Below are 27,769 nucleotides of genomic sequence, written 5' to 3'. Positions count from 1 at the left end.
TTAATGGGTTCTTTTACACCTTGAACTCTGCTGTTGAATACAACGCGTTCATAAGTTACGTTCACTTGGGGTTCAAAGCTTTCAAAATCTCTGCCATCTGTTTTCTTCGTTCATCAGTTAGATTTAGGGTGGTATACAATTTGTAGCAAGTGTAGCTACTCTTATTGGTTCCAGCTCATTAATTAAATCAATTGCCAGCTCATAGTTTTGCCATTGCAAGTGGAAAAGCTGCCACATAGCACCTTTCATTTTGACAGGAGCTGGGAGGGGGAGGTTTATTGCCATGTTCACTCACCCAGTGTTTTACTTGCAGCTTTGTCTTCGGTATGTGTTTGCTGTTCCTTGTCTTTTTTCAGCAGCTTTTAGCAAATTTGAACATTTTTATGCCTTTATATGAGTTGTGTCTTATCTGCAGCATTTCCAGATTGCAAAACTATTTTATCTCCACTTCCTGACACCATGTCTTAAGTTCGAAGACAGCAGTGCTTTCTCCATGAGGTGTCTTTATTGAACTGATCTAAAATGGCAGCCTACAGAGTGAGCACCTCATGGCAGAGGTCACATGACTATGGCAAGCCAGATAGGACGACATGTAGTACTGTTACATTTCAAAACTCAAAACGGTTTCAAGGGATATGAACAACAGTGGGTAAACAAAGTTGAGGTAAAAATGAGTCATGATCCAATTTAATGATTGAACAGGGTTAAGGGGCTAAATGACCTATCCATGTTATTATATTTTTACAGTCCTAACTGAAATTCAACGTGGAAAGAGATTTTCTGAGGTTATATTTTAAAGGTAGGTTACAGTAATGAGCAGGAAAAGCAACAATATGTCTGGAAATGAAGATGATGCCATTCTGCTAAAATTGAAAAAGACAATTGCTTAAAAAATAAAAGCCAGAAAAAAAGTATACTTGCAGGAATATCGATTCTGGGAAAGAAATTGGAATGAACATGAAGGGTATTTGATGAAGTATTTTGGCAAAGTGAATGAAGTCCCACAGCTTTACGCCAAAATTAAACTGACCCATATCACTATATATAGTCATCCAAATAATCAAAAAGTCACATACTGTGTCTTTGTTGGTGGCTTTTCTGGGCGATTTGTGCTTTGATTGTGATCTGTGTCTGTTTCTTTCTTTTTCATCATCCCTGCTTCTTTCCTTATCTCGTCTATCCCGGTCTCTTTCCCTTTCCCGCTCACGCTCTCGTTCTCGCTCTCCTTCAGATTCAGGAGTCACCTACGTAGTTAGGTATGAAAAAGAATCTTTTTTTCAAGAACACAATTGGTTTGGGTATATTCATCATTATTTAACAGTTATGGGTAGAATAAAGATTTACGCATTGTGTTGAAATTTATGCTTTCCCAAATAATGTAACATGCATCCTCCAGCACTCATTTTATACATCCAAGTACTAAAAATTGCAAATTAAGAAAGCTAGTGGCTCTAATCCATGAACAATGTCAATTTAACTGGAACCCTTGATCCTAGCATCAGTACGGGAAGAAAAATCAAATCTCCCTAATTTATAGGGCCTTGAGTTATAGTTTCTTTTCACTTAGCATAGACAATGACAAAATTTAAAATAATTAAATAAGACTATCTGTTTCTCTCACTTAATCCTCCTTTATATTTAGTCATATCGATTCATGAAAATCTTACGTCCCGATATTATTAGCCAACTATGCACAATTATTAATTTTATATATCTTTTCCGACTTACTTTACGTGTTTTTCTATTATTTCCTTAATGACGTATAACTAAATTTTATACATACAGTTCAGCTCAAGATATGTTAAATTTTCAAACACCTGGCTACATAGAAGAAAAAGGAGAAAAATACTTCAAGTAGTTCACAAGATTTGATCACAATCTGAGAACAGAGCTATAACACAAGACATTCTATTAGAAGAAATTCTTTAAAAATATTAGTTTCTTTGGTGAACTTTAAATAAAAAACAAAAACTTGTGTACTACCAATGTTGATAAGTGAAGTTTAGATAAATAGAACAACGACTAGGTCATGCCAAGTTTGGTTTTCGAAGGTTTGAAAATTATTGAGGAAAGATGAAGGCAGTGAGCAGTTCTATTAAGATAGTAGCCCAGATCTTCCAGCCAGTAGCAATGCCATCCATGGCAGTGTGACCGCCATGAAAAGTATGTTTTTAATCTTTTCTTGCCCTTCCAGCTGGGGCTTCCTGTCCTGAGCAAGGAGCGGGGCATTGTTGCAGGGATCCACAAGCATGACTGGCAAGGAGAAGGAGCAACAAGGACATGCACCCTACTGATGTCACCAGCTCAAGTAACTCGCTTTAAGGTCAGCATCCTTGCAGCATTATAAAAAGATTTTTTTTTTTGAGTTAAGGCTATTTTTAACGATTTCTAATGTTGAATCCTTTTATTTGCTGTCATGAGTTTATGGGTGGTGGGTGATGGAGGGGTTGAGCACCGTCAGGAGAGGTAACTGAGGAAGGGGGCTGAGCATTGTCAGGGTGTAGGGGTGATCATTGTCAGGAGGGGGTTAGGGAGGTGAGCATTGTTATGGGTATGAGGAAGGAGCGCAGTTGGGAAGGGCAAGCATTGGGGGGGGGGGGGGGGGGGGGGGGGGTGGAAATCAAGGGGGGGTCTGGACATTACATGGGTGTCGGGTGAGCATTGTCACGGGTGTGAGGGGGGAGCCAGTGTTTTTTTAAGCCTTCCTGATCCAGCTCCTGCTGTTGACCTTAGGCTTAGGGCAATGATTAACAGTAGAAAATGGATGGGGTAAATAACTGGCTGAGGGTAAATATGTGAGTAAGTAGTGTTGCATTTCTGGGCTCCTTGACACAAACTCACCAATCTCATACATACTGGATCAGGAAACTATAAGTTGGTTCAATTTATTTGAGTCCAACTGGTATATATAAACATCATATGATAGCTCAACAGACAGGTCTACTCCAGGGATTCAGTAAACACCACTGAAGTATACAAGATCCCGAATGGCCTTGACAAGGTGGCCGTCAAAAGGATGTTTCCTCTTGTGGGTGAGTCCAGAACTAGGGGGCAACTGTTTTAAAATTAGGGGTTGCCCTTTTAGGACAGAGATGAGGAGAAATTTTTTCTCTCAGAGGGTTGAGAGACTTTGGAATTCTCTGCCTCAGAAGGTGATAGAGGCAGGGTCATTGAATACTTTTAAGGTAGAGGTAGATAGATTCCCTTGTCTGACAAGCATCTAAGGTTATCAGGGTTAGATGTGAATGTGGAAATCAAAACACAAGAGGATCAGCCTATTGGCTGAATAGTCTATTCCTGTTCCTATTTCTTATGTTCCTATTACTCACAGCAAGAGCTGCAACCACTCAGACATAGCACTAACTAGCTACTGATCACATGCTGTTTAACATCTTGGTTCCTTTATCATTTGTATATTCTCCTAAAGTGATATCACAACATCCCCCCCACCCTTTTCTTTCCAAGATAACATTACATAGATTAAAAGTATATAAACAGTAGGGTGGTCGTGAAAACTACACAAAATAGAGATCTCTGTCCATCATTTGAGGGTTTAAGAGTCCACATAACATACAGGTGGCTTACTAATCTTCCTGGATCTTGTGATGCTATAACCTTCCTGAGATCTAGGCTTATCACTTCGGTTTTCTTGACTATTAGGTGCATCAGCATCCTCTCTATTATCGGAGTGCTGATTGTTTTCATGGTGGTCTTCCACAATTTCATTTCCCAAGTTCATCTTTGGATGTCATCTAGATGCAACTGGAGTGTTGGGTGCTATACAGTTGTACAATTCCCTTAGCTGGCTGCTGTTTCTCCTTAACATCGCCCTATTCTGTGTTGTGACCTCATAAAATCTAGGCTTACCGCACACTTTAGATACATCCACAGGTAACCAGATTCCCTGGGTGGGGTGTATGACCCGGAACTTTTGTCCTACGTGCAGACTAGGCAGTTTCCCATCTGCACGTCACTCATGTGCAGTCTTCATTCTCCCTTGTTTTTAAAGAAGTTTCTCCTCTATTTCTGAGAATTTGAACAGGTGATGGCTTGGCAAGGTTGTCCTAAACTGCCTCCCAAACATGATTTTTGTAGGTGATTGTAAGCCCATGTCTAAAAGTCTTACTCTCAAGTATAACAGGGCAAAACTGAGATCTTGTTTTGTTTCTCTACACTTTATGATTAATGGCTTAATGGTGCAGACCATTCACTTGGCAAGACCACAAACTCTGGGATAGCGTAGCAAGGCTGTCACATGGTTTATACCCCATTCAGCAAACATGTCCCAAAAAGGTTTGCCAATATATTTGTCTGTTGTCTGACACAATCTTTAGGTGTACCAAACAGACTGAATTTTGGGCTCATTGTGTTCACCATGGCTGCACTTGCGATATCATTCAATTGTCTGATGATTGCAAACTTGGAAAAGTAATCAGTGGATAGGAAAAAGTCGCCGCCACAGATAGTGAATAAATTTTGGATCACGGGTGCAATGGAACCTCATAGTGGCTCTTTATGTTGGTGTGGTTAGTGACTCTGGCGTGCTTCGCACATCCTCACTTCCTTCTCGATATCGTTGTGATCCCTGGCCAATCCACAGTTTCCCCTGCCAGGTGTCTTGTTTGCTCTATGCCCCTAGTGTAACTGTGACAATATGGCCTGATGAACAGCTTCAGGTACAAGCACCTACTTTGCTTTGAAAACCATACCTCTTGAAATACCTAGTTCATCTTTATATGGCCAAAAACATCTGAAAGTATCTGACACTTGGGTTGTGTCAGGCCGACCTTCTACAATAATGTTCCATAATCCCTTCAGTCGTGGATCATATGGTGTTTCTCATGAAGTTGGTTGCACTCGTGTCGACCAAAAATCATTAGATCAACCTCGAGTACATCTTCTACTTCAATGTGTACGTCATCTACTTATAGGTCTAGCAAAACAGTTACTTTTACACTTCAGTAACGTGCTCAGTGTATCTGAAGTAACCATTATGCTACCCGTTTTGTAACAGGCTTCGAAGTCGTATTTTTACTAGAAGTTGTTGTAGTCTGGGTGGTGCACTCGTCAACGGTTTGTGCCAAATCACTTCTAGTGGTTTGTGGTCAGTTTTCACAATGAATCATTTACCAAATAGGTAAGTGTAGAATCTTGTGATACCAAATACCAGATCGAATGTCTCGTAATCTACGTTCGAATAATTGGACTGCTTTTGTGATAGACTTTTGGAGCCAAATGCAATTGATTTTCCATTTGCATAATGCACATTCCCAATCCTCTTTGAGATGCATTGACCTCTAAGAGTTCTCTCTTTTCTTGGGTCGTATTATTGCAGAACGTGTGTGACTTGAATGCATGTTGCTGGTCCTCCTGCCATACATATGGGAAGTCCTTCCTTAATAGCTCTCTAAATGATGATCAAAGTTGGGTATGTATGGTGCTAAGAAATTGAAGAATCTGAGGCACCTCTGCAAGTCCCCTTTGTCCTGGGGAGTAGACACAGGTTGTACATCTCCAAGTTTGCCTGGCATTTCATGCTGTTGAAGGTGAGTCCTTCACGACAAGCTGCCACCGTCAATTAATGTAAATTTTGATCATGCTCTTCTTTGGTCTTAGCCATCACCAAAAGATGTAGCAGCAGAAGTGGGTCATTCAGCCCATCAAGTCTGCTCCGTCATTCAGTGAGATCATGGCTGATCTAATAATCCTCAACTCCACTTTCCTGCCTTTTCCCCATAACCCTTACTGATTAAAAATGTCTATCTCAGTCTTGAATATACTTAACGACCCAGCCTCTAAAGCCCTTTGTGGTTAAGAATTCAACAGGTTCGCAACCCTCTGAGAGAAGAAATTCTTCCTCATCTCTGTCTTAAATGGGCGACCCCTTACTCTGAGATTATGCGCTCTGGTCCTAGACTCTCCCACAAGGGGAAACAACCTCCCAGCATCTACCCTGTCAAAACCCCCTAAGAATTTTATATCTTTCAACAAAGTTGCCTCTCATTCTTCTAGACCCCAATCAGTACAGACCCAACCTACTCAACCTCTCCTCAGAAGAAAATCCTTCCACACCCGGGATCAACTGAGTGAACCTTTGTGGACTGCCTCCAATGCCAGTATATCTTTCCTTAGATAGGGGACCAAAACTGTTCATAGTATTCTAGGTGTGATCTAACTAGTGCCTTGTATAGTTTTAGCAAGTCTTCCTTATTTTTATACTCCATTCCCTTTGAAATAGAGGTCAACATTCCATTTGCCTTCCCGGTTACCTGAACTTGCATGCTTGCTTTTCTGTGATTTATGCACGAGGACCACCAAATCCCTCTGTGCTGCAGCTTTCACCATTTAAATAATATTCAGCTCCTCTATTCTTCCTGCCAAAGTGCATAACCTCACATTTTCCCACATTATATTCCATCTGCCAAGTTTTTGCCCACTCACTCAACCTGTCTAGACTGCCCTGTATGCTCTTTGTGTCATCCTCCCCACCTATTTTTGCATTATCCACAAACTTGGCGATAGTACATTCACATCCCTCATCCAAATCATTAAGAAATATTGTAAATAATTGTGGCCCCAGCACTGATCCGTGTGGCACTCCGCTAGTTACAGGTTGCCATCCTGAAAATAACCCCACTATCCCAACTCTCTGTCTTCTATTAGCCAATCCTCTATCCATGCTAATATACTACCCTCAACACCATGGGCTTTTATCTTATTAAGTAGGTTTATGTGCAGTACCTTATTAAAGACCTTTTGGAAAATGTAATACATCTACTGGTTCCCTTTTACCTACCCTGCTTGTTATCTCCTCAAAAACTTCGAATAAATTTTTCAGGCATGATTTCCCCTTCATGAAGCCATGCGGACTCTGCTTGATTACATTATGTATTTCTAAATGGTCTGCTATTACATACTTTATAATAGGCTCTAACATTTTCCCAATGACAGATATTAAGCTAACTGGTCTTTAGTTAGCTGTTTTTTATCTCTCTCCCTTTTTGAATAAGGGTGTTACACTGGCAGTTTTCCAATCCACTGGGACTTTTCCAGAATCTAAGGATTCTTGGAAGATTACTACCAGTACATCCACCATTCTCTGCAGCTACTTCCTTTAATATCCTAGGATGCAACCTATCAGGTCCAGGGGACTTATTGGATTTAACCCCATTAGTTTCCCTAGTATTTTTCTCTAGTGAGAGTTATTGTATTTATTTCTTTACCCACAAATCCGTGGATAATGCCATTATGTTCCATGTCAACTAACTCGCTTTTAAGCTTCTCCTGTATGTGCACACTGCACTTGCTAGAAATGTCAACTGACAAAATTGCATTGTTTCTGAGGTGTAGTACAGCATCACCTCTAAAGTTTCCTATAGTATTGTATCTGTCTGAGTATATCTGTTGAAGGTCATGGACTGACTCAATGCAACTACTTTTGGCCTCTTCCGCCGCAATTAGGGCATTGGTGATCGTGTGAATGGTCACAACGTCGAGTTCTGTACACACTGGTAACCATGATACTGCTGGTCTGCTCGTGTCGACCATGTAGAATATTGTGGTTTCCATGCAGACTTGCTATTGCTGCATTTCAAAGTTAATGCACCAATGCAATGTATGTGTGACCCATTGCATGCAGTTAGTTTGACTGTTGTAGGTCGTATCATTGACTCCCGACGTTCCAGGTACATAAGCTTTGGGATTCTGATGAATAAAATGTTGCTTTTGCCTCTGGGATGATTTTGGCTGTTAGTGTGTGTGTGCCACAATAGCTTCATAGTTTCTGCTATCTTTTAGTATTGTGTTAATATGGTGACGTTTCTCTCCAAGAAGTCTTTTTGGAAGGCTTCAATTGGCGTTAAAACCACAACTTGTTCTGCTATCCTTTCAGACAGCTCAGTTTCTGACAAATTACAGTGCCTCCCCTTATCACAGTATCTGCTGACGGACTGATCAATTGATTCTTGTGGCTATTATCTGTCAGCCATCAAATCCAATTGGTGTATTCTGAAGTTCACCTTTACACAAAGCTGCTCCTCCAGCATGTTCCACAATTAACAGGGTCCTTCTGATCTCCCCAGATGGGCCCGAAGCGTTGACTCTATGGAACCCCCGCACCCCCCACCCCCGTTTCCAATGGCTATCTTGATTTTTATCACTTGCTATCTGGTTCTGCAACGGACAAATCTAAGAAGCATAATTCCATCCTTTACTTAAGGGGCTGAATTTGGATAGGACATTTGGATAGGACAATTCATGCTGGGGGAATTTGGTGGTCACTTGCCTGATGTTCCCTGTCTTTTACAGGTGTTCCCCATTTATAGGGGATTTGTAACCTCCTTACTCAATGGAGAGATGTTTTCTATCTTTCCTCTTTTTTTTGGGTTGCAGTTCAGGTTTTTTCTACACATTCCAGTGGCGCTGTTTGCCTGTTTTGCACATTTTCATCCTTTGCACGGGAATGACACCCAAGGAGACCTCAATGGGTCTGCAGCTTTTCTGCCCCATTCAAAATCGACTGTCCAGCACAACCCTGAACTGACTGCTCCCATGCACCACTGATCAGGCAATCCTACAAATCAGATACTCACTGTTCTGCAAAATGTTCCTATCTGTAGAGGGACTCTGCCACCCAGTGTTGCAATGCACATACAGCCTCTGCCTTTGCTGCATGCAGTCTGTATTGCACCAAATCTTGTCTGTGGGTCCTCCTGTGGTCTTCAAACTCAATGCTGCCACCATATTGTGTTTCTGGGTTCCTTTACGCAAACTCATCAATTACACACACTAGATTGGTAAACTATAAGTAGATTTGATTTAATTGACGAGTCCAACTGGAATCAACAGCCACCATTACTCACAGCAACAGCTGCAACCACTCACATGCCGGTCACATGCTGTTTTACATCCTGGTTAATTGATCATTTGCATATTCTGTTAAAAAGTCATATCATATAGGACTTCAAATCCAAGTCCACTGACTTTATGTCAGAGCTTAAACTGTAGAGATATTCTCAAAGCGGCTTGGTCGGCATAATTCTGCCCTGGGAAGTACGAGTTGGGACTACCTCAGTGTCCTAATGCACAGCAGTGAATGTCTCAACATTTACCACCATTTTCATTGGATGATCTGGGCCAATGCGTAGGTGGCTCAGACGCAGGAAGAAGGGAAATTATGTAGAATGGTAACACATAGAAGGAACAAGCAGGACATTTCAGAACAACAGTGACCGTGGAGAGAAAGGTTGAAGGGTAGAGTTAAGATAAAGATCAGCTATCAGAAAACATGCTTTAGGGAGACCAGTTTCTAATCAGTACTTAAATATTAAATATCCTATCTCTATAGGCACCAGTAAATTACTGAAAATATAAATGCAGTTGAGACTTACAGACTTGCGTCTTCTCTTTTTACCCTTTTTCTTGTGTTTTTTAGACTTTTTGTAACTTCTCTCTAAGTACAAGAGAAAATGTTTAAAACCTGATTTTTTTGAAAATTTTTAAGTTAATATATAAAAGCACTAACAAGGTTTAGATTACCTGATTCTTCACTTGAGGTTCGGTCTGAAGGGGACTTTGAATGAGAACGCTTCTTTTTCTTAGAATGGTGATAATCATCATCCTCTGATTCTGAACCCTATAGGATTAAATGCAGATACTTATCAGTGGAGCTGCAAGGCACTGAGATAGAAGGCTAGATTTTCTGACATTGATACTTTTCAGGCTACAATGATTATGTTAAACCTTAGGAAAGGCTCAGAAAGCATCTCACCCTTTTAGCAGCATTTGACGTATTTGAAGTATGAAACGGGAAGACAGGAAAGAAGAAAAATGAAACCAAAAGACCAGCCTCTCACAGTTAATCCTGTTTTAATGGTTGCTAAAATGACAGTAATGGTGCATGAAATCTTTGTGAGGATGCTAGATTCGAGGTCAGAATGACAAAGGCATGGAGTCAATTTTCAGGCCACAACCAATTGTTACTGTCCTAGGATGTGACAGCTCAACACTGCATGACAGCTGTAAAAAGCACATCTCTGCATTTGACACTTTTGTGATCCAAATCCTATAATGGCAGTTTGCCATGACTGCCACCAGATAGGCTATGCCAGAAAATGCAATTATCATTGGTGACATCTTTTTAGATGCAACCAGTGTCTACTAGCTGCTGAAATACCCTGATACACCTCCTTTCATTTAATACCATTGAAACAGGATTATGGCATATATAACACTTCAGGACTAATTTTCCACAAAAGGATCAGATTAGGAATTTTTAAATGTGTTTTAAGTTAAATGTGTTTTAAAGGAGTTACGTTCATAGAGCAGCGAACTGTCAGGCATGTATTATGTTTCAGATGGAGCATCTGAAACCTAAGATCCTAAGGGCAATAAAAGATCATTGACTGTTCACACTCATTTATGCCGGGACAATCTACAATCTAAGAAAGTTCACTGAGGTCATTGCTAAGTCAGTTTTGGTGGAGTTCGCTCAGAACAGTGTGTGTGGGGGGTTGGAGGTGAGGGGTGGGTGGAGGTGGGTTGGTGATGATGGTGGGGGTAGATGAAATGATGGGGCACAGGTGGTATGATGGTTTATTGGTTTCGTCTACAAGCTGTAGCTTCAGTCAGGCTTTCAAAAGAGGAAAAAAGAGATGAGAACACCAAAAGCAGTCTGACTTTTCAGATCAGGGCAGCAAACGCAGTCAAGCAGTGAAGACCAACAAAAACGGCTGGTAAGGCAGGAAAGCGCAGGGAAAAGGGTTCTGTCTTGGACACAGTGCATAGAGATCGCTTTGGTTAAATAAAGTGACTCACTGAATCAGGTCAGTATTGTGTGTTCTCTATTTTATTTATACATAAGTTATACAAAACGAACTAAACAATTCTGATCATAGCCAGTACTCTATGTTTCTTCTTACTATAGAATAGCTCACCCAAAACTCGGCTGCACATATTTTATTCCCTATCACCCCCAGTGTACCTATCACCCTTGCCATTGCTAACCTACATTAAGCTCTGGTTCAAATCACAAGGATGTTTCATTGTTTTATTCCCAGATCCAAGTAAATACAGGACAATGAGTAAACTAAGACTCATTTCTTCACTGAACCCAGGAAGGTGTCCATGGCAGATCTGAATTCCTAGCTGTATGCTTCCATGAAGGTATCCAAAATTATACATTTAGGATTCACCATCTTACTGATGCCTTTGACTCTACTGTTGCAGCTTACTTTGCATGCACATTATCTTGACAATTACCAGGGTACCATGGGGTGGGCAAAGATTACTTTCCTGTCCTTGATGTCCATTGATTGATGCTTCTCCTCCTCTTCTAAACACTTTAGGCAGAGGGAGGTTTATTGGGATAACCATTAATGCCAGTAAAAGTGTTTGGTAGAGGTGGAATTGAACAATTAACACACAAGTTCATGTAAACAAAATTGACAGGAGAAAAAAACAAAGGATAAATGACCAAAATAATCAAAAATGGCAAGTATTAAATTTACTTACCTGGGTCATTTAAATCAGCAACAGCCACAGTTGATCCCTAGCAAACCTGGATGCCCATTCCACAATATTCAGGATTGACATCTTGTATACCTGAACACCAGGAAATGCCTGAATACCAGAAAATGAAGTGCCGGGCACCCCAACTTCAGAAATATTTTAAATGAAGCGCCAACCTGTTTGAAACAGGCATCCCAATGTCACTGTTTGCAATTAGTACCACATAACAGTGGAAAAATCAGGGCTTAAGTGTCTGCTTGTACACTTGACCAAAAGTAATAATCAAAATTGCAGACTATGATATAACATATCAGTAGGTTTGTGTTCATTCTGTGTATCAATCAGTTCACCAAACCATACCATTTTGATAATTAAATCAAAATGCAAGCACTTACTGAACGAGAACGAGAATGCTTCCTGTGATGCTTTTTTGACTTCTTGGAATGTTTTTTGCTCTTTGAATGATGATGCTGGCATTCATGCTATTGCATAAAGGGAAAAAAAAACTTGGATGACAAACAGCTAACAAACGATACATACCTGTGCAGCAAGACAGATAAATTATTTTTGGCAACAGAAGCTCAGAGCGCTAGCCTCTACTAAAAATTCTGCAAAGAGAAAATCAAATCACACAAACTTAAAAACCAAGTTCAGGAGATAAAGAGTATATTGATAAATTCTGCAATGGTTTTTTTTTAGGCGAAGACTACGTTTTTTAAAAATTTATTCAGTCACGGGACGTGGCTAGGTCAGCATTCGTTGCCCATTCCTAACTGCCCTTGAAAAAATGGTGTACAGCTGCCTTCTTGAATCGCTGCAGTCCATGTGGCGTAGGTACTGTTACAGTGCTGTTAAGAAGGGAGATCCAGATTCTTACCTAGAAATAGTGAAGGAATAATAGCGATATAGCTGCAAAATAGGATGGCAGTGGCTTGGAGAGGAACTGCAGTTGGTGGTGTTCCCATGCATCTGCTGCACTTGTCGTTCTACAGGGCAGAAGTCACTGATTTGGAAGGTGCTGTCAAAGGAGCCTTTGTGAGTTGCTGCAGTGCATCTTGTAGATGGTACACACTGCTGCCACTAGTAGTGGACGGGGTGCCAATCAAGCGGGCTGCTTTGTCCTGGATGGTGCTGAAACTTCTTGAGTGTTGTTGGAGCTGCACTCATCTAGGTAAGTGGAGAGTATTCCAACCTACTCTTGACCTGTAGATGGTGGACATCCTTTAGGCAGTCAGGAAAGAAGCTACTTGACACAGAATTCCAGCCTCCGACCTGCTCTGGTAGCCACAGTATTTATATGGTTGGTCCAGTTCAGTTTCTGGTCAATGGTAACCACTGGGATGTTGATGGCAGGGGATTCAAAAATGGTAATGCCATTGAATGTCAAAAAGAGAGATAGTTAGATTCTCTCTTGTTGGAGATGGGCATGCCTGGCATGTGTCTGGTAGCAATCTTACTTGCCACTTATCAGTTCAAGCCTGAATGTTGTCTATGTCTTGCTGCATGTGGGCACGGACTGCTGCTGTATCTGAGGAGCTGCAAATGCTATTACAAACTGTGTAATCATAAGCAAACATCCCCACTTTTGACTTTATGATGGAAGGAAGGTAATTGATGAAGCAGCTGAAGATGGTTGGGCCTTGGATACAATCCTGAGGAACTCCTGCAGCGATGTCCTGGGACTGAGATGATTGACCTCCAACAACCACAACCATCTTCCTATGTGCCAGGTATGACTCCAACCAGTAGAGTTTTCACCCTCATTCCCATTGACTTCAGTTTTGCTAGGGCACTTTGATGCCACACTCAGTCAAAAGGTACCCTGATGTCAAGGGCTGTCACTCCCACCTCTTGATTTCAGCTCTTTTGTCCAAGTTTGGACCAAGGCTGTAACAAGGACAGGACCTGAGTGGTCCTGGCAGAACCCAAACTGAGCATCAGTGAGCAGGTTATTGCCATGCAAGTGCCGCTTGACAGCACTGTAGACAACACCTTCTACCACTTTGCTGATGATCTCAAGTGACTGATGGGGCATTAATTGGTCAGATTGGATTTGTCCTGCTTTTTGTGGACAGAACATACTTACGCAATTTTCCAAATTGTCAGGTAGAGGCCAATATTGTAGTTGTACTGGAACAACTGGGCTAGGTGCATGGTTAGTTCTGGAGCATAAGTCTTTAGTGCTACTGCCAGGATGTTGTTAGGACCAATAGCCTTTGCTGTACCCAATGTCTTCAGCTGTTGCTTGATATCACGTGGAGTGAATCAAATTAGCTAAAGATTGGAAACTGTGATGTTGGGACCCTCAGAAGGAGGCCGAGATGGATCAGTCACTTAGCACTTCTGGCTGAGGATGGCTACAAATGCTCCAGTATTGTCCTTTGCACGCTCAGCTCCTTAATCATTGATTATAGGATATTTATGGAGCCACCTACTCTGGTTAGTTGTTTAATTGCCCACCACCATTCAAGACTGGATATGGCAGGACGGCAGAGCTTTTGATCTGATCCATTGGTGAGGGATCACTTGGCTCCATCACATGCTGCTTCTGCTGTCTAGTATACATGTTGAAAACACGGCAACCAATTTGCGCACAGTGAGGCCCCAAAATCAGCAATATGTTAATGACTAGATATTCTGCTTTAGTGATGCTGGTTGAGGGATAAATGTTAGCCAGGGCAGAGGGAAAAAATCCCCTGCTCTTGAAAATAGTGACGTATTTTGTGAACTTAAAAAACAAATAATTACACTAATCTTCTAATATTGCCAAGGCAACAATTCTTCTGGCATGGATACAGATCCACTAGTGCAGCTTGCAGTTAAGTACCTTACCAGAGTAATCACTACTCATGTCCAAAACTCAACTGAGTGCTGGTAAATTATTTGAGCACAACAGGAATCTGAGCTAAACCTAGTCCTGTCCTCACAGTGTACACGTGTGCACTTTCAGCAGTAATCACTTGGTAGTGATCAGGAGTGAGAATCTTAACCCATTACTCTTGCCCTAATACCAAAGTGCTGAGGCAAATTGTAGAAAAGCTCAGCTGTCAACAGACGTATATGCTGAGTTATCAAAACTCAAGCGTGTCCTTTAGTAAGGACTGGGTCAGCTCCTCTGCAGAGAGGGAAGGAAAAAATGGATAGGGGTGCCAGTTTATTCTAATCTCCTTACACTGAGCTGAGCTGAAACACTGGCCTGAACACAAGGAGTTAATCTTTGGTATATCCTTTTAATAAGCAAAAGAAATGTATGCATGAAGGGAGAAGGAGCAGACAAAATGATGAAAGGGTATGTATAATTTAGGGATGACAGCAAAACTGAACTCCACATCTGAAGTAACTTGACTTTTGCTTATTTTGATTATCCTGGGTTTAGATTAAAATGAATTGATGCATTGCATTGATCTTTGCATTGCATTTACACATCACTGCATATCATGTCAAAAATTTTCTGATATTCCATACTCCATTTCTGAAACAATAGCTAGATTACTGAAATTAATATCAAATAAAAGCAATGCAGCTCTTAGGATTTTCCATAATTACCTCAAGAATTTGTAGAAATTCCTTAAAAAGTCTTTTTCTTTCAGATTCTACTGTAATGTCTTCAAAAGCAGACTCGTTTACAAATCTATCTCGGACCTGAAAGGAAAATATTAGTCTATGAACTTCAACAAGCTCAAATACACACCTTGAAAATCAAAAAAGTATAATACATCAGGATTGCATTACATTTGCAATATGAAATTAGTTCATTGCTTCACAAAGGCATTAACACACACATACCTCATCCCAATTTGATTCTGGCTCAAGAGGAGGAGTCGCTTGCTTTAACATGCTTTTGAAAGCAGTTTCTTTTCGCTTTAGTTTTCTAGCTTCTTCCTTTTCTCTTTCACGTTCTCGAGCTTCTGCTTTCTCCAACAACTATGATAAATCACAAGTGATTATCTCATTCTGAATAGATCAAATAAGATATATTGCTTGCATTATCATTTTTTTTATTAAATGGCATGTCTCTCACTATAAGTATCATTCTAGTTTGGATTATACTCTTTACATTTGCTATTCATTTGTCTTTCGCTTTCTATTGTCATTCTGAGCTAGATTCCTGCCTAGTCACAGGGACATGGTAAAGCTGCAGCAAGAAAACACGTGTGACTGGAAGTGAGGCAGCACAGGACTAAGGATTTTTATTTTTTTTTTAATATGGGATGTAAGCTACACTGGCAAGGCCAGCATTTATTGTTCATCCCTAATTGTCCCTAAGAAGACAATGGTGAGCCGCCACCTTGAACTGCTGAAATCCATCTGGTGTAGATACACTCACAACGCTTTTAGGAAGGGACTTCCAGGATTTTGACATAGCACGAGTGAAAGAACGGCAATATTCCCAAGTCAGGGTGGTGTGTGGCTTAGAGGGGAACATGCAGTTGGTGGTTTTCCTATGTGTCTGCTGCCCTTTGTCCTTCTAGGCGGTAGAGGCCACGGATTTGGAAGGCGCTTTCGAAGGACCCTTGGAAAGCAACGCACAGAAGGTAGTGCATGTAGAGTACAAGACATTGCAGAAAAGCATAAGCAAAGGCTTAGTGCAGGGACTTCAAGTCTTCTATAATGAAGTGAACAGCATTGGTTGTGAATGATCTTATTGGGAAGTTGGGAGTAGAGCCGAAGATGGAGTATTCAGGAAAGATCTTCGTGGGAGGGAGGTAGTGCACTTGGGAAAATTATCCATGATTTTAAGATATCTTTTCTACAAGTCCATATTGTGAGGTGCTCAACTTTTGGGGAAACATCAGATTTTGTGAACTTCAGCACATTTTGTTGAACAAACTTTTTAAAAAGCTACTTACACTGTTAAAAGTAAGTTTAATGTTACCAGCATCAAGTGTGGCTGCTCGCTTGTCTGAGCTAATGACTGTACCAAATTCTTCAAAAGTAGTATTTACTTCTACCACAAAACCTTTATCCTGCAGGGAAAATAGTGCATGTCATATCTTTCACGGTCATCACACTTGCACAGTTGTTGTATCACATGACTGCTCATAAAACATTTAGCAAAAACAAAATGCGTTACTAAAATAACTTTTAATACACTTTTGTGATGATGGTTTTGTCTCAATCATTTTTGATTTGTTCCATTAGAACCTGTTGAATGGGTGGCATCTATCAAACACACGATGGCCAGGATTTTACATTCGGCGTGTGGAGGGTGGGCACGACACGCTGGAACGTAAAATTACATTTGGTGGGTGCGTGCCCGCTGATAATTGAAAGGCTTATTAAGGCCATTAATGTACTAATTAACTAAAAATTTACGCTGCCTGTCCAATCTAATGGCTGGTGGGCAGGCAAAAAGGCCAAGCAGCCTTTACGTTTTATAGGACTGCTCATCTATGAGCAGGATGAGGTTTCCTAAAGCTTTTACAAATTGAATAACAACTTTTTTTGAAAAATAAAAACATGTCCCAGCTCATGTGACACAGTCACATGAGGGGGCATGTTTCATTAAATTTTCAATGTTTTTAATAATTTCTTTAAAAAGCGCTTCAATCTCCCTGAGGCAGCTCTGTGCCTCAGGGAGACTGAAGTGATCTTTTGCGGCATGCAGGAAAGAGCGATGGACCCAGACTCTCCCTCCAACCCGTTCGTATAGGTAGCGCTCAGCGCTACCGCTCACGATCCACGCGTGAAATTGTGATGCCGAGCCGAATGCGGGTGGCGGTCGGCTCTGCGACCGTCCCCGCCCAACGCGGGAAAAACTCAGGCCTATAAATTTATGTAAAAGCAAAAAACTGCAGATGCTGGAAATCCAAAACAAAAACAAAAATACCTGGAAAAACTCAGGAGGTCCGACAGCATCTGCGGAGAGGAACACAGTTAATGTTTCGAGTCCATATGACTCTTCAACAGAGCTAAGGAAAAATAGAAGAGAAGTGAAATATAAGCTGGTTTAAGCAGGGAGGTGGGGGGGGCGAAGAAACAAGTAGAGCTTTTGTCTATCTCCACCTATTAATGGCCCTCTAGCCAGCCCTACTTGTCCCACCAACCCCCGTCCACCCCCCCTTAAACTAGCTTATATTTCACCTCTCTTCTTTCCCTTAGTTCTGTTGAAGATTCATACGGACTCAAAACATTAACTGTGTTCCTCTCCACAGATGCTGGCAGACTCGCTGAGTTTTTCCAGGTATTTTTATTTTTGTTTTTGTTTTGCTATAAATTTGTGTGTCCTGTCTGGAGGTCTTGCTTTGTGCAAATGAAGATGTATTTTACAAATGAAAAAATGTACCTATGAGTATTCAACCAAATTACACATTACAGAGAAGATAGATCATCAGAAGCATTGTGATATGATAAATCTTTCCACAAGGAAAATTAACAGTTATCTCACAATGCTGAAGTTCCTTGCAATGCACAAGTGTATTTTTGTCAGTCTCAGTATGTGCTTATTTACCATCTCACACTGCTCCTTACAACATTTATAACACCTCTTATATGATCACAATAGATTTCTCCAATGAGTATTTGGCTTTCTTGGCTAAAGTCCTGTCGAAGCTCTTTTGCAACAAATAAGGACCAAGAGGTTCCTAGTCATCAATTGTAGATTACAACAAGCTAGCCACTTGCACCATATTTTGTAAGTTAAAAATCCATTACTGCATATTTTCACAAATGAACTCAATATGCTTTGCATTTACCTTTAAAATATCTTTTATTATCTTCTTTTCATCGTGGAAGCGTGCTTTTAAATCTTCCACATAAAATTTGAAGAGATCGAGTGGAGTAGATCCTAAAGTCACAATGGCAATTCAGCACATAATAGAAAATATGAATATGTAGTTTTTTGGTAGTACAGAACATGAGTATTGCTGGAAAAAGACTTTTTTGTTGAAGCTTTTTGTCTTGCACTCATCGGGACAATTCGCAAGAAAATATCAATGTCAGGGGAAATAACATATTTATACTGTATGAGAAGAGAGTGCTGATTGGTTGGCAAGCATACTCTGATTGGTAAAAGTGTTGCCATGTAGAATGGACCAGTTGATGCTGACTGACAGTCAAGCAAAGCATTGCTTGAAATTTAAACCAGGCAGCTTGACTCTGACTGGTCAAGCCGTTGATGAGGGCAGGATGAAAAACTTTGACAAAAAATGTATCTTTTTTCAGCAGTATGAATATTTGAGAAAAATTTAACTTGTTCTATAGGTTAGGCATACGCAGGGAAATTGAAGGTTTGGGGGAAACTGAAAAAGTCTTACCAGGTTGGCCCAACATTTTGGAAAATCTAATATCAGCACTGATAGCAGGATACAATTCCATCCAGGTAGACATGGAATGCAAATGTCCACTTTCGTGCAACTCATCTAAGAATGTCTGCAAGAACATTAGATGAAGAGTGAAAATTAAAATCCATATTTTTTCAATGAGGATAAATTGTCTAAAATGGCAAGGCCAAGAGTGACATAACAGAAAAATGTGAAGTAACCATCAGAGCGTAAGGAATGCCGGTTGGCTAAGTTATCGGTAAATATTTAGTTTATCTATAACTTAAAACTAGATCAAGTAATGAGTTAAAACACTAAATGATATGTGCTAACTTAATTAATATGTAAACTTCAATTATATAAATAAATAAAACAAGGGTAGGTATTGTCAGCAGGGCAGGTGGTGTACTGAAACAGCAGCACATGGGAGTTTGTGGAGAGCTTTGTAATGCTGGCCAACCATATCTGCAGGATGCTGCTGCATTGCAAGGAACCTCAATTCAAAATCATTGAGCTGGATTCCGAGATCCTGAAATAGCAGGGCTTCGATGAGGGAAGGAGTTACATGGACATGCTGATCCAATAGGCAGTCGCATCCCTTCAGTTAGGAAGTGGTCAAGATCTGGTTAGTGGACATGGTGCAATTGCGAGATAATGGGATCCCAGGTGCAGTGATGGAAGAGCTTCGGCCTTTGCACTCATCAAATGTTGCCTGTGTAGATGAGGCCAAAGAGATAATCAAAAGGGAGGAGTTTAAACAAGGAAGCAGCACCCATAGCTGCTGGATTATGCAATTTAGTTTAGTGGGGTATAAAGATCCATGCTTTGTGCCAAAAATTCAGAAGTATTGAAGAAGGGTTTAAGGAGAAATCTTAAACCAATGCTTCTCAAGCTGTCGAAGAGAAGGACACTTTAAACGAACCGTTTTTGCGTCCTACTATTCAGCCAGCTAAAATTCTTCAGGGATTTAAGGGAATACTTTGCTTTAACTATTTGATAGACATCAAAAGAGATTTTTGTCTGTAGCATTATTTTTTTAAAAGTCTCTTTTTACTGGATTTTATATTAGAACTAAGATTATGTTTTTCCATCTCTCTATAGTCTTTAGCATTGCGATATACTTATCCATTTTAAAGTGTGGTGCATGTTAAACGGTTCGATATAAACTTGTAAATTAGTTAGTAAAATATAGCATCTCATGTAGTTTTTTGTAAGCAGCTTAAGAACCTCCTCTCTATATTCTCCTAAAGTGGGGAAATACAATTTTTGAAGTGAACCCCAACCCCTCCCCCCTCACCGGACCCTTATAATATCTGGGAAATTATAACCTAATTGATAATTGTTTAAAAGGCTAATTGGAAGAAGGTAATATGCCTTGATGATTATCTTCCTTGGGGGAAAAGTGGTTTACTTGCTCAGACCCAAAAGAAGTGTCTGCAAGGAGTGCTCATTTTGAACTCAAGTGAGGGTGATTATTGGGGGAGTGTTCCTAACCTGGGGTAGCCATCAAAAAGGCGTTAAGAGTTATAATTCACTTCAACAAGACACTGGCAGCAGTACTGGGGAAACAGGCAGCTGTTCTGTTGGGGCAGGCTCCAACCTGCGTGGAACCAAATATCTGATATTTGGCAAATCAAATAATTAGGGCAGCAGAAAGGCATAAAACCAATGAAGGGAGGCATGGAAGGATTCAAGAGAGAGAAAATTCAAACGCAGTATGAAAATTCAAAAGCAGAAGAAGGCAGCAAAGCAGAGTAGCAATTTGGGTAAAAATAAACAAAGAGCTTAACAAAGATCACAGGGCATTAGAGCCCTGGGCAACATCAAGAAAAACAGAAAGGTAATGCTAAAAGCACTATAATCTGAAATGAGTGAAAAAAAAAATCGCAATTCATGAAACAGATGAATTAAGAACTTGGAGAGAAATAAATGAGTTTGGCCTAGTTCCCATCACAGAGACATGGCTGCAGAATGACCAGTTTTGGGAACTAAATATTCTAGGATCCTCGAATAGGAATAAGAATAGAAAAATGGAAAAGGTATGGGCTCAGGGGTAGTCCTGATAATAAAGATAAGAGAGAAAGAATCTTTGCTCAGAAAATCAAGATATAAGGTCATAATGGGCGGAGCTAAAAGGACACAGGTGGTTGTTGTTTATAGGCTGCCTAACAGTACTTACTTGTACTGTCAGGAAAATTAAGGATAAACCATACCCACATGGGTTTGCTTGTTGTGCTCCCTGCAAGATGATCCGCCCCACCCATCACTGGAGGAGAGATGGCAGTGATACCCACCTGCTTAAATGCTCCCCCCAGCTATCGAACGCACCACGGGCTGGGCATTAAATTCCACCCATAGAATCATTACTTCACAGAAGGAAGCCATTTGGCTCATTGACTCCATGTCAGCTCTCTGTAGAGTCCCAGTCCTCTACTCGAGACCCATGGCCCTGTAAGTTTATTTCACCCAAGTGCCACCAATTTCCTTTTGAAATTATTCATTGTTTCTGCTTTCACCACTGCTATAGCAGCGAATTTCAGTGCATACCACTCTGCATTAAAATGGTCCTCCTCACATCCCCCTGCATCTCCTGCCCAGATTCATTAATCTGTATTCCCTCATCCTTGCAATATCAGCTAACGGGAACAGCATTTTTGTCTACCTTACCTACATCGCAAAATCTTCTACATCTTGTTCAAATCTCCCCTCAATCTCCTTTGATCCAACTCCAGCTTTTTCATCCTAACCTTGTAGCTAAAATCCCTCATCTCTAGAACTATTCTGGTAAATTTCATCTGCATCTTCTCACATCCTTCCTAAAGTGTGCTGACCAGACTTGGATGCAATAACTAGTTGTGGCTTAACCAGAGCTCTTCAGCATAACTTGCCTGTTTTTTTACTCGACACCTCTATTTATGATGCTCAACATCCCATATGTTTTGTTAACTACTCTCTCAGTATGTCCTGCCACATTCAAAGATCTATACACATAAATCCCCAGGCCCCTCTGTCCCTGTATACTTCTTAGAACTGTGCCATTTAGTCTAAATTGCCTTTTCCTACTCCATCTACCAAAGTGTATATCTCACACTTCTCTGTATTAAATTCCATCTGCCACTTGTCTGTCCATTCTAACCATCATCCTCGCTTCAGCCACACCTCCAAATTTGGAATTGACATATTTTGAAATTTTACTTTGTATTCCAATATTAAGAGATATCAAAGAAAAAGCAGTGGTCTGAGCACTGGCCCTTGGGAAACACCACTGTCTACCATTATCCAGAATGGAAAACAACCATTTACTCACTCTGTTCTGTCCTTTAGCCAATTTTTAAAATCCAAACTGACAGTGACCCTCCAATTTCCATGACCCTCAATATTGTCAACCAGCCTTTTATGTGGCACTTTGTCAAAGGCTTTCTTAAAATTCTTATAAAGACAATGGGTGGAATTTTATGGCCCCTCCCGCTGGTGGAATATTCCAGCCTCACTCAAGTAAATGGACTTTTGAACAACTTGCTGCATTTTATAGCGCTGCCCACACCACGACGGGAACATAAAATTCTGCCCAATATCCACTGCTCTCACTTCATCAAGCTTCTCCATTACCTTAGCAAAAATTTCTATTAGATTAATGAAGTACTATCTGCCATTTACAAATCTGCGCTAGCTCTCCTTAATTAACTCAAGCCCTCTAAGTGCTGGTTGATTTTTCTCTCCACGTTATTGTTTCTGAAATTATACCCATCACTGACATTAAACTGACCAGCCTGTAATTACTATGAATGCCCTTACATCCTTTCTTGAATAAGGTGTCACATTTGCCACTCTCCAATCCTCTGGCACATCCCCTGTTTTTAGGGAAAATTGGAAGATTATGTCAAGCCCTTTTCCTATCTCACTCCCATTTCCTTTAGCAATTTAGAATGCAAGCCATCCGGATCAGGCAACTTATCCACTCTAAGCATAGTCAGCCCTTCCAGTACATTCTTCCTATCAATGCTCATATCATCCATTCTCTCTTAACATCTCTGTTTCTACTGACCATCCGCTTCCTTATTAAACACTGATACAAAAGTATTCATTCAATATTCTAGCCTTGCCCTGCAGCTTTAAACATACATCAACCTCTTTGCCCTTAATAAGGTCACCCCACCTCTTATCCGTTTACTTTTTACAAACTCGTAGAGGATTTTGGGATGCTGTTTATATTAACTGTCAATAATTCTCATATTCTCTCTTTTCCTGTTGTATGTTCCTCTTCATTTCCCATCTCAAATTACTGTATTTGGTTTGGCTCTCACTTGAAGAACTCACCTAACACGCATCATGCAACCTCTTCATAGAGTGGTGATATTCAGGATTTTAAAAATCGATTGGAATATTGTTAGAGTAAAGGATAAAGAGGGGAGGAATTTCAGATATCTGTTCAGGGGAACTTTCTTGATCCAAACTAGGAAGGAGCCATTGCTGGATCTGGTGCTGTGGAATGAGGTGGGCCAAGTGGACTAAGTGTCTATGGGGAAACACTTGGGTAAGAGTGATCATTGAATCATATTCTCTATCCCACACATCATCCAACAGGCCATTGCTTTAGTTCGCCCTTGTGGCAATGTACCTAGCCTGTACCTGAAACATCACATCCTTAAAGATCACCCATTGTTCAGTTATAGTTTTCCTGTCATACTTTGGTTCTATTTTACCCTAGCTCGATCTCTTCTCATAAGACTGAAGTTAGCCTGTTCCAATTTATAAGTTTTACTTTAGATCTCCGATTTCCTTGCAGATTTGTTCCTCTACCTCTCGCTATTTGGAGGCCTATAGAATACACCCAGTAGTGTGATCATCCCCTTTTTGGTTCTCAACTCTACCCAAATGAATTCTATTTTTGCACCCTCCAGGACATTGTCTCTTTCAACATTTTCCTAATCAATATTGTTATCCCACCCTCATTTTTTCCTCTCCCTATCTTTCCTGAACACTTTGTTTTCTAGAATATTAAGTGCCTAGATCTCATCATTTTTAAGCTACATTTCCTTTATGAACATAGCATTATATTCTCACACAGCTATTTGTGCTTGTAGGTCACCAACCTCATTCACCACACTTTGTGCGTTTACATATTTGCATTGTAATCCTGTCTTTATATTCCTTGTAGTCCTTAGTCTGCTTCTATCTAATACAGGCCTACTTCAGCTCAAGTGCTAGCCAAAACTCTCACTCCTTTACACAACTTATTCCTCTTCTCTACTCTCATATGTTAGTTCCCATTCCTCTGCCAATTTAGCTTAAGTCCTTTCCAACCACACAAATGAAGCCCCCATAAGGACATTGGTCCCAGGCCTGCTGATGTTCAACTTGTCCCTTTTGAATAGGTGTCTCCTGCCCAGAGGTGGTCCCAATGTCCCAAGAATCTGAAGACCTCCCTCAAGCCAAGCATTGATCTTACCTATCTTCTTATTTCTACTCTCGCTAGCACTTGATATGGGGGAGTAATCCAGAGATCATTACCTAAATTAATATCTGTCTTCACATTAGAAATTCTGGAAATCATGAGGAACAAGAGTCTAATGAGAATGAAGAACCTGAAGAAATTAGTGTTAACCGAGAAAAAGTGCTAGAGAAATTAATGGGATAAAAGGCTACAAATCTCTGGGACCTGATGGCCTACTTCCTAGGTTTTAAAAGAGACAGCTATAGTAACTTACTTGATCTCCCAGAATTCGCTTGATTTTTTAAATCATAGAAAGGTTCCATGGAGTGGAAGGCACCAAACTTAATCTCACTATTCAAGAGAGAAGGGAGAGGGAAAACAGGGAACTTTAGGCCAAATAGTTCAACTTCAGTAGCAGGGAAAATGCTAGAATCAATTGTTAGGGAAGTGGTAACAGGGCACTAGATCAATCATAAAATTGGGCAAAGTCAAAAGGATTTATAAAAGAGAAATCATATTTGACAAATCTGAGTTTTTTGAGATTGTAATTAGCAGGGTTGAAAAGTAGGAATCAGTGGATGCGATATATTTAGATTTTCAAAAAGCCTTCAATAAAGGTGCCATGCAGGAGATTACCACACAAAATTCAAGTTCATGGGATCAGTGGTAATATGTAAGCATACACTGACGATTGGTTAACAGACAGAAAACAAAGTAAAAATAAGAGGCTCACTTTCAGTTTGGCAGGCTGTAACTAGTGGGGTATCACAAGGATCAGTATACGGGCCTCAGCTTTTCACAACCAATTATTCTCAGTCCCCACATTTAAGTTTGCGGACGGTACAATGTTAGGTGGGAAGGTAGGATATGAGGAGGAAGCATGGAGGGATTAGTGGGCAAGGGCGTGGTAGATGAAATATAAAATGGAGAAATGTGAAACTATCTGCATAGTTAGTAAAAGAGAAAATCAGAATATTTTTGAAATATTAAGAGACTGGGAAATGAGTGGTCTTGAACATTAATCACAAAGTCGATTTGCAGGAACAGCAGACAACTAGAAAGGAAAATACAATATTGGCCTTTATTACAAAGGGATTGGAGTACAAGAGCCTTGGTGATACCACATCTGGAAAACTGTGTACAGTTTTCGCCTCCTTATTGAAGAAAGGATACACTTGCCCTAGATTCAATGCAAAGGTTCACTAGGCTGATTCTTGGGATGAGGAGAGATTCAACAGATTAGGCCTATATTGCCTGAAATTTGGAAGAATGAAAGGTGAGCTCATTAAAATATAAAACATTTTTAAGAGACTTGATAAGGTTGGAGTTGGGAGAGAATATTTCCTCTAGCTGGGGAGTCTAGAATTAGACAAAGATCACTGGATTTTTGGGTACAAAGGGAAATCAAGGTATCTGAGGATTCTTGGATATGCTGAAATGTGGATTTGAGGAACATCACCCACAATCTTATTGAATGGTGGACCAGGCTCGAAGAGCAAAGGGCTGAACTGCCTACTCCTGTTCCTATTGATATGTTGTCACAATTCATGCTGCTTTAAGATAATATGAAACACTACCATTTTAAGGGAATAACTAGAATACAGTTAAATGCTGAAGTTTGATATATTGTGACACGGTGTGAGTTATATCTTATTGGAGGTTCAGGTACTACCATTTTAAAGCTGCAGCTTGAAGAATGAGGGGACTTGTGAAAGTTCATAAACAATTATTTCGTCCATCTATTTTTTGAAGTGGGTTAAAATATTTAAAGTTAGCATCTAATAAAATAAATTATAATTACTGGTTACAAATTAGAATCAGCAATCACTGCATTATTATAAAATAATGCTTGCAAGTTAAAAAAAAAGTAGAGGATAAACCACAGTACAAAGAGCCAGAGAAAAAAAAAAACAAAAATAATAAACTTAACTAAAAATAATTGCTTTATGGCTTCTTTGGTCACTGATATTTCTCATTAGTAACAATGTAAAAACATTTTGCTGCTATAACAACAATTTGTTGTATCTGTACAGCACCTTTAACACAGTAAAACAATTCACAGCAGTGAAGTTATCTAACAAAATTTGACATTAAAATAAAACATTTACACCAACATTATGTATACTACCTGTTAATTTAATTAATTTGTCACTTACTTGAAAAGCCTCCCTATTTTTACGCTGCCTTCTCCGCTCTCTAAGCAAACCTCGTTGTTTCTCCTCCTCTTCCTCTTTCTCTAATGCTCTTATATGCTCTTCAAAACAAACAAGTGCATCTTCTTTATCCATATCTATAAAAATAAATTTTGGGTGCCAAATGTAAAACTAATACATTAAAGGGGAAGTACAGAGAAATTAATTTTAAATCATTTGCAAAAGCAGAGATTTTAGCAAAGTCATCTATCTTTTCTACTAATAATAAACATAGTATTAAGTCCTCTGAAAATCCAGTTACAAATCTCAATCTCAGGTTTGGAATGAATTAACATACCCAGAAGATTTCTTCCTGCTTTCAGCCTGCAGATTGCTTTCACCCAGCCCACACTTCCCTTGATCCATCTGCATGCATTGAAGGCTTCTGACTCAAGCTTGTTAAACTTCTTGGGTCATGAGGTGTTAGAAAAATGTATTTTCTGAATGGTGCACATAAACCAATGTAACAGCAGCCTTTCGGCTTCACTTAGAAAGCAAATATGACCAGTTACCCAGGCTCGGGAAACTTAAAGAGGTTGAAGCTCCAACTTGCAAATTTTTCAATGCACTTGCTGCACCAATCATGGAGATTGTAATAGTGGCAATTGCAGTGGGAATGGTGGCTGATTCAGGGTGTCAGATTCACAGCTAAGCTGCAAAAGACGACAGCAGACGGGCGGGGGGGTGGGAAGGCAGAGCAAACTAGGAAGTGAAAAACAAAATGGTAATTCAGTATATGCTCTTTGTGTAAGGGATAGGTGGGGTAATATTTTGAGTTTAGGGCAGCTGGATCTTTAGTCAAAGGAAGGCTTGGAGTTTCAATTTGGGGAGGGGGCTGGATTTTTCATGTACAAGTATGAAAGGAATAGAGTGAGAGGTATTCTGCCCACCCTCTCAAACACTGACTTCTGTAAGTATTTTAGCTAAAAGGTTTTGAAAGTCACATGAAAACACAAATCTTGAGTTCCTAAATGATTGCATTTCTTGTGTACATCAAGGATGTTAATAAAACAAAATCCCAAAATAAGGACAAACATGTGAATCACAATAACTGGTATTCCATATTATAAATCTATGTCAGATAGCAAATAAACAGATGTTCATTCTCAGATCCTTCATCCCTTTCAGGCTCCCTGTTCACAACCCTTTGTTAGTGTACACTGGTTACATCTGTCCCTTGGTCGAAAACACTGCCTGTGTGTCATCCCGACCTCGCACACACGCAAACTGCCTGGACCAAAGGAATACAGAAGACTGATCTTATGCCCTCAGGACCAGTTGTATGACAATGCCCTTCATGTCACAAAGCTTGGAACTCTACAAACAGGAAGAGTTAATATTTGTACTAAGTTTGGAAAATCCCTTATGCAATC

At 40.1% G+C, this 27,769-nt stretch overlaps 1 protein-coding gene across 5 annotated transcripts in view; it reads right to left on the bottom strand.

The window, feature by feature from the left end:
- prpf40a (PRP40 pre-mRNA processing factor 40 homolog A) overlaps positions 1-27,769 on the bottom strand; it is a 77,203-nt gene that overhangs the window by 7,165 nt on the left and 42,269 nt on the right. For all 5 annotated transcript variants that reach the window (XM_041200915.1, XM_041200917.1, XM_041200918.1 and 2 more), the window contains 10 exons: positions 26,361-26,494; positions 18,765-18,879; positions 18,204-18,295; positions 16,359-16,475; positions 15,295-15,432; positions 15,055-15,150; positions 11,904-11,990; positions 9,538-9,634; positions 9,390-9,451; positions 1,077-1,244 (listed from right to left, as the gene is read on the bottom strand). In XM_041200915.1, coding sequence (XP_041056849.1) covers positions 1,077-1,244; positions 9,390-9,451; positions 9,538-9,634; positions 11,904-11,990; positions 15,055-15,150; positions 15,295-15,432; positions 16,359-16,475; positions 18,204-18,295; positions 18,765-18,879; positions 26,361-26,494 — 1,106 coding nt within the window. The remainder of the gene's footprint in view (positions 1-1,076; positions 1,245-9,389; positions 9,452-9,537; positions 9,635-11,903; positions 11,991-15,054; positions 15,151-15,294; positions 15,433-16,358; positions 16,476-18,203; positions 18,296-18,764; positions 18,880-26,360; positions 26,495-27,769) is intronic.

The sequence above is a fragment of the Carcharodon carcharias genome, chromosome 12 (genome assembly GCF_017639515.1).
Source record: "Carcharodon carcharias isolate sCarCar2 chromosome 12, sCarCar2.pri, whole genome shotgun sequence".
NCBI lineage: Eukaryota > Metazoa > Chordata > Chondrichthyes > Lamniformes > Lamnidae > Carcharodon > Carcharodon carcharias.
This window is presented reverse-complemented; position numbering and strand designations above follow the sequence as displayed.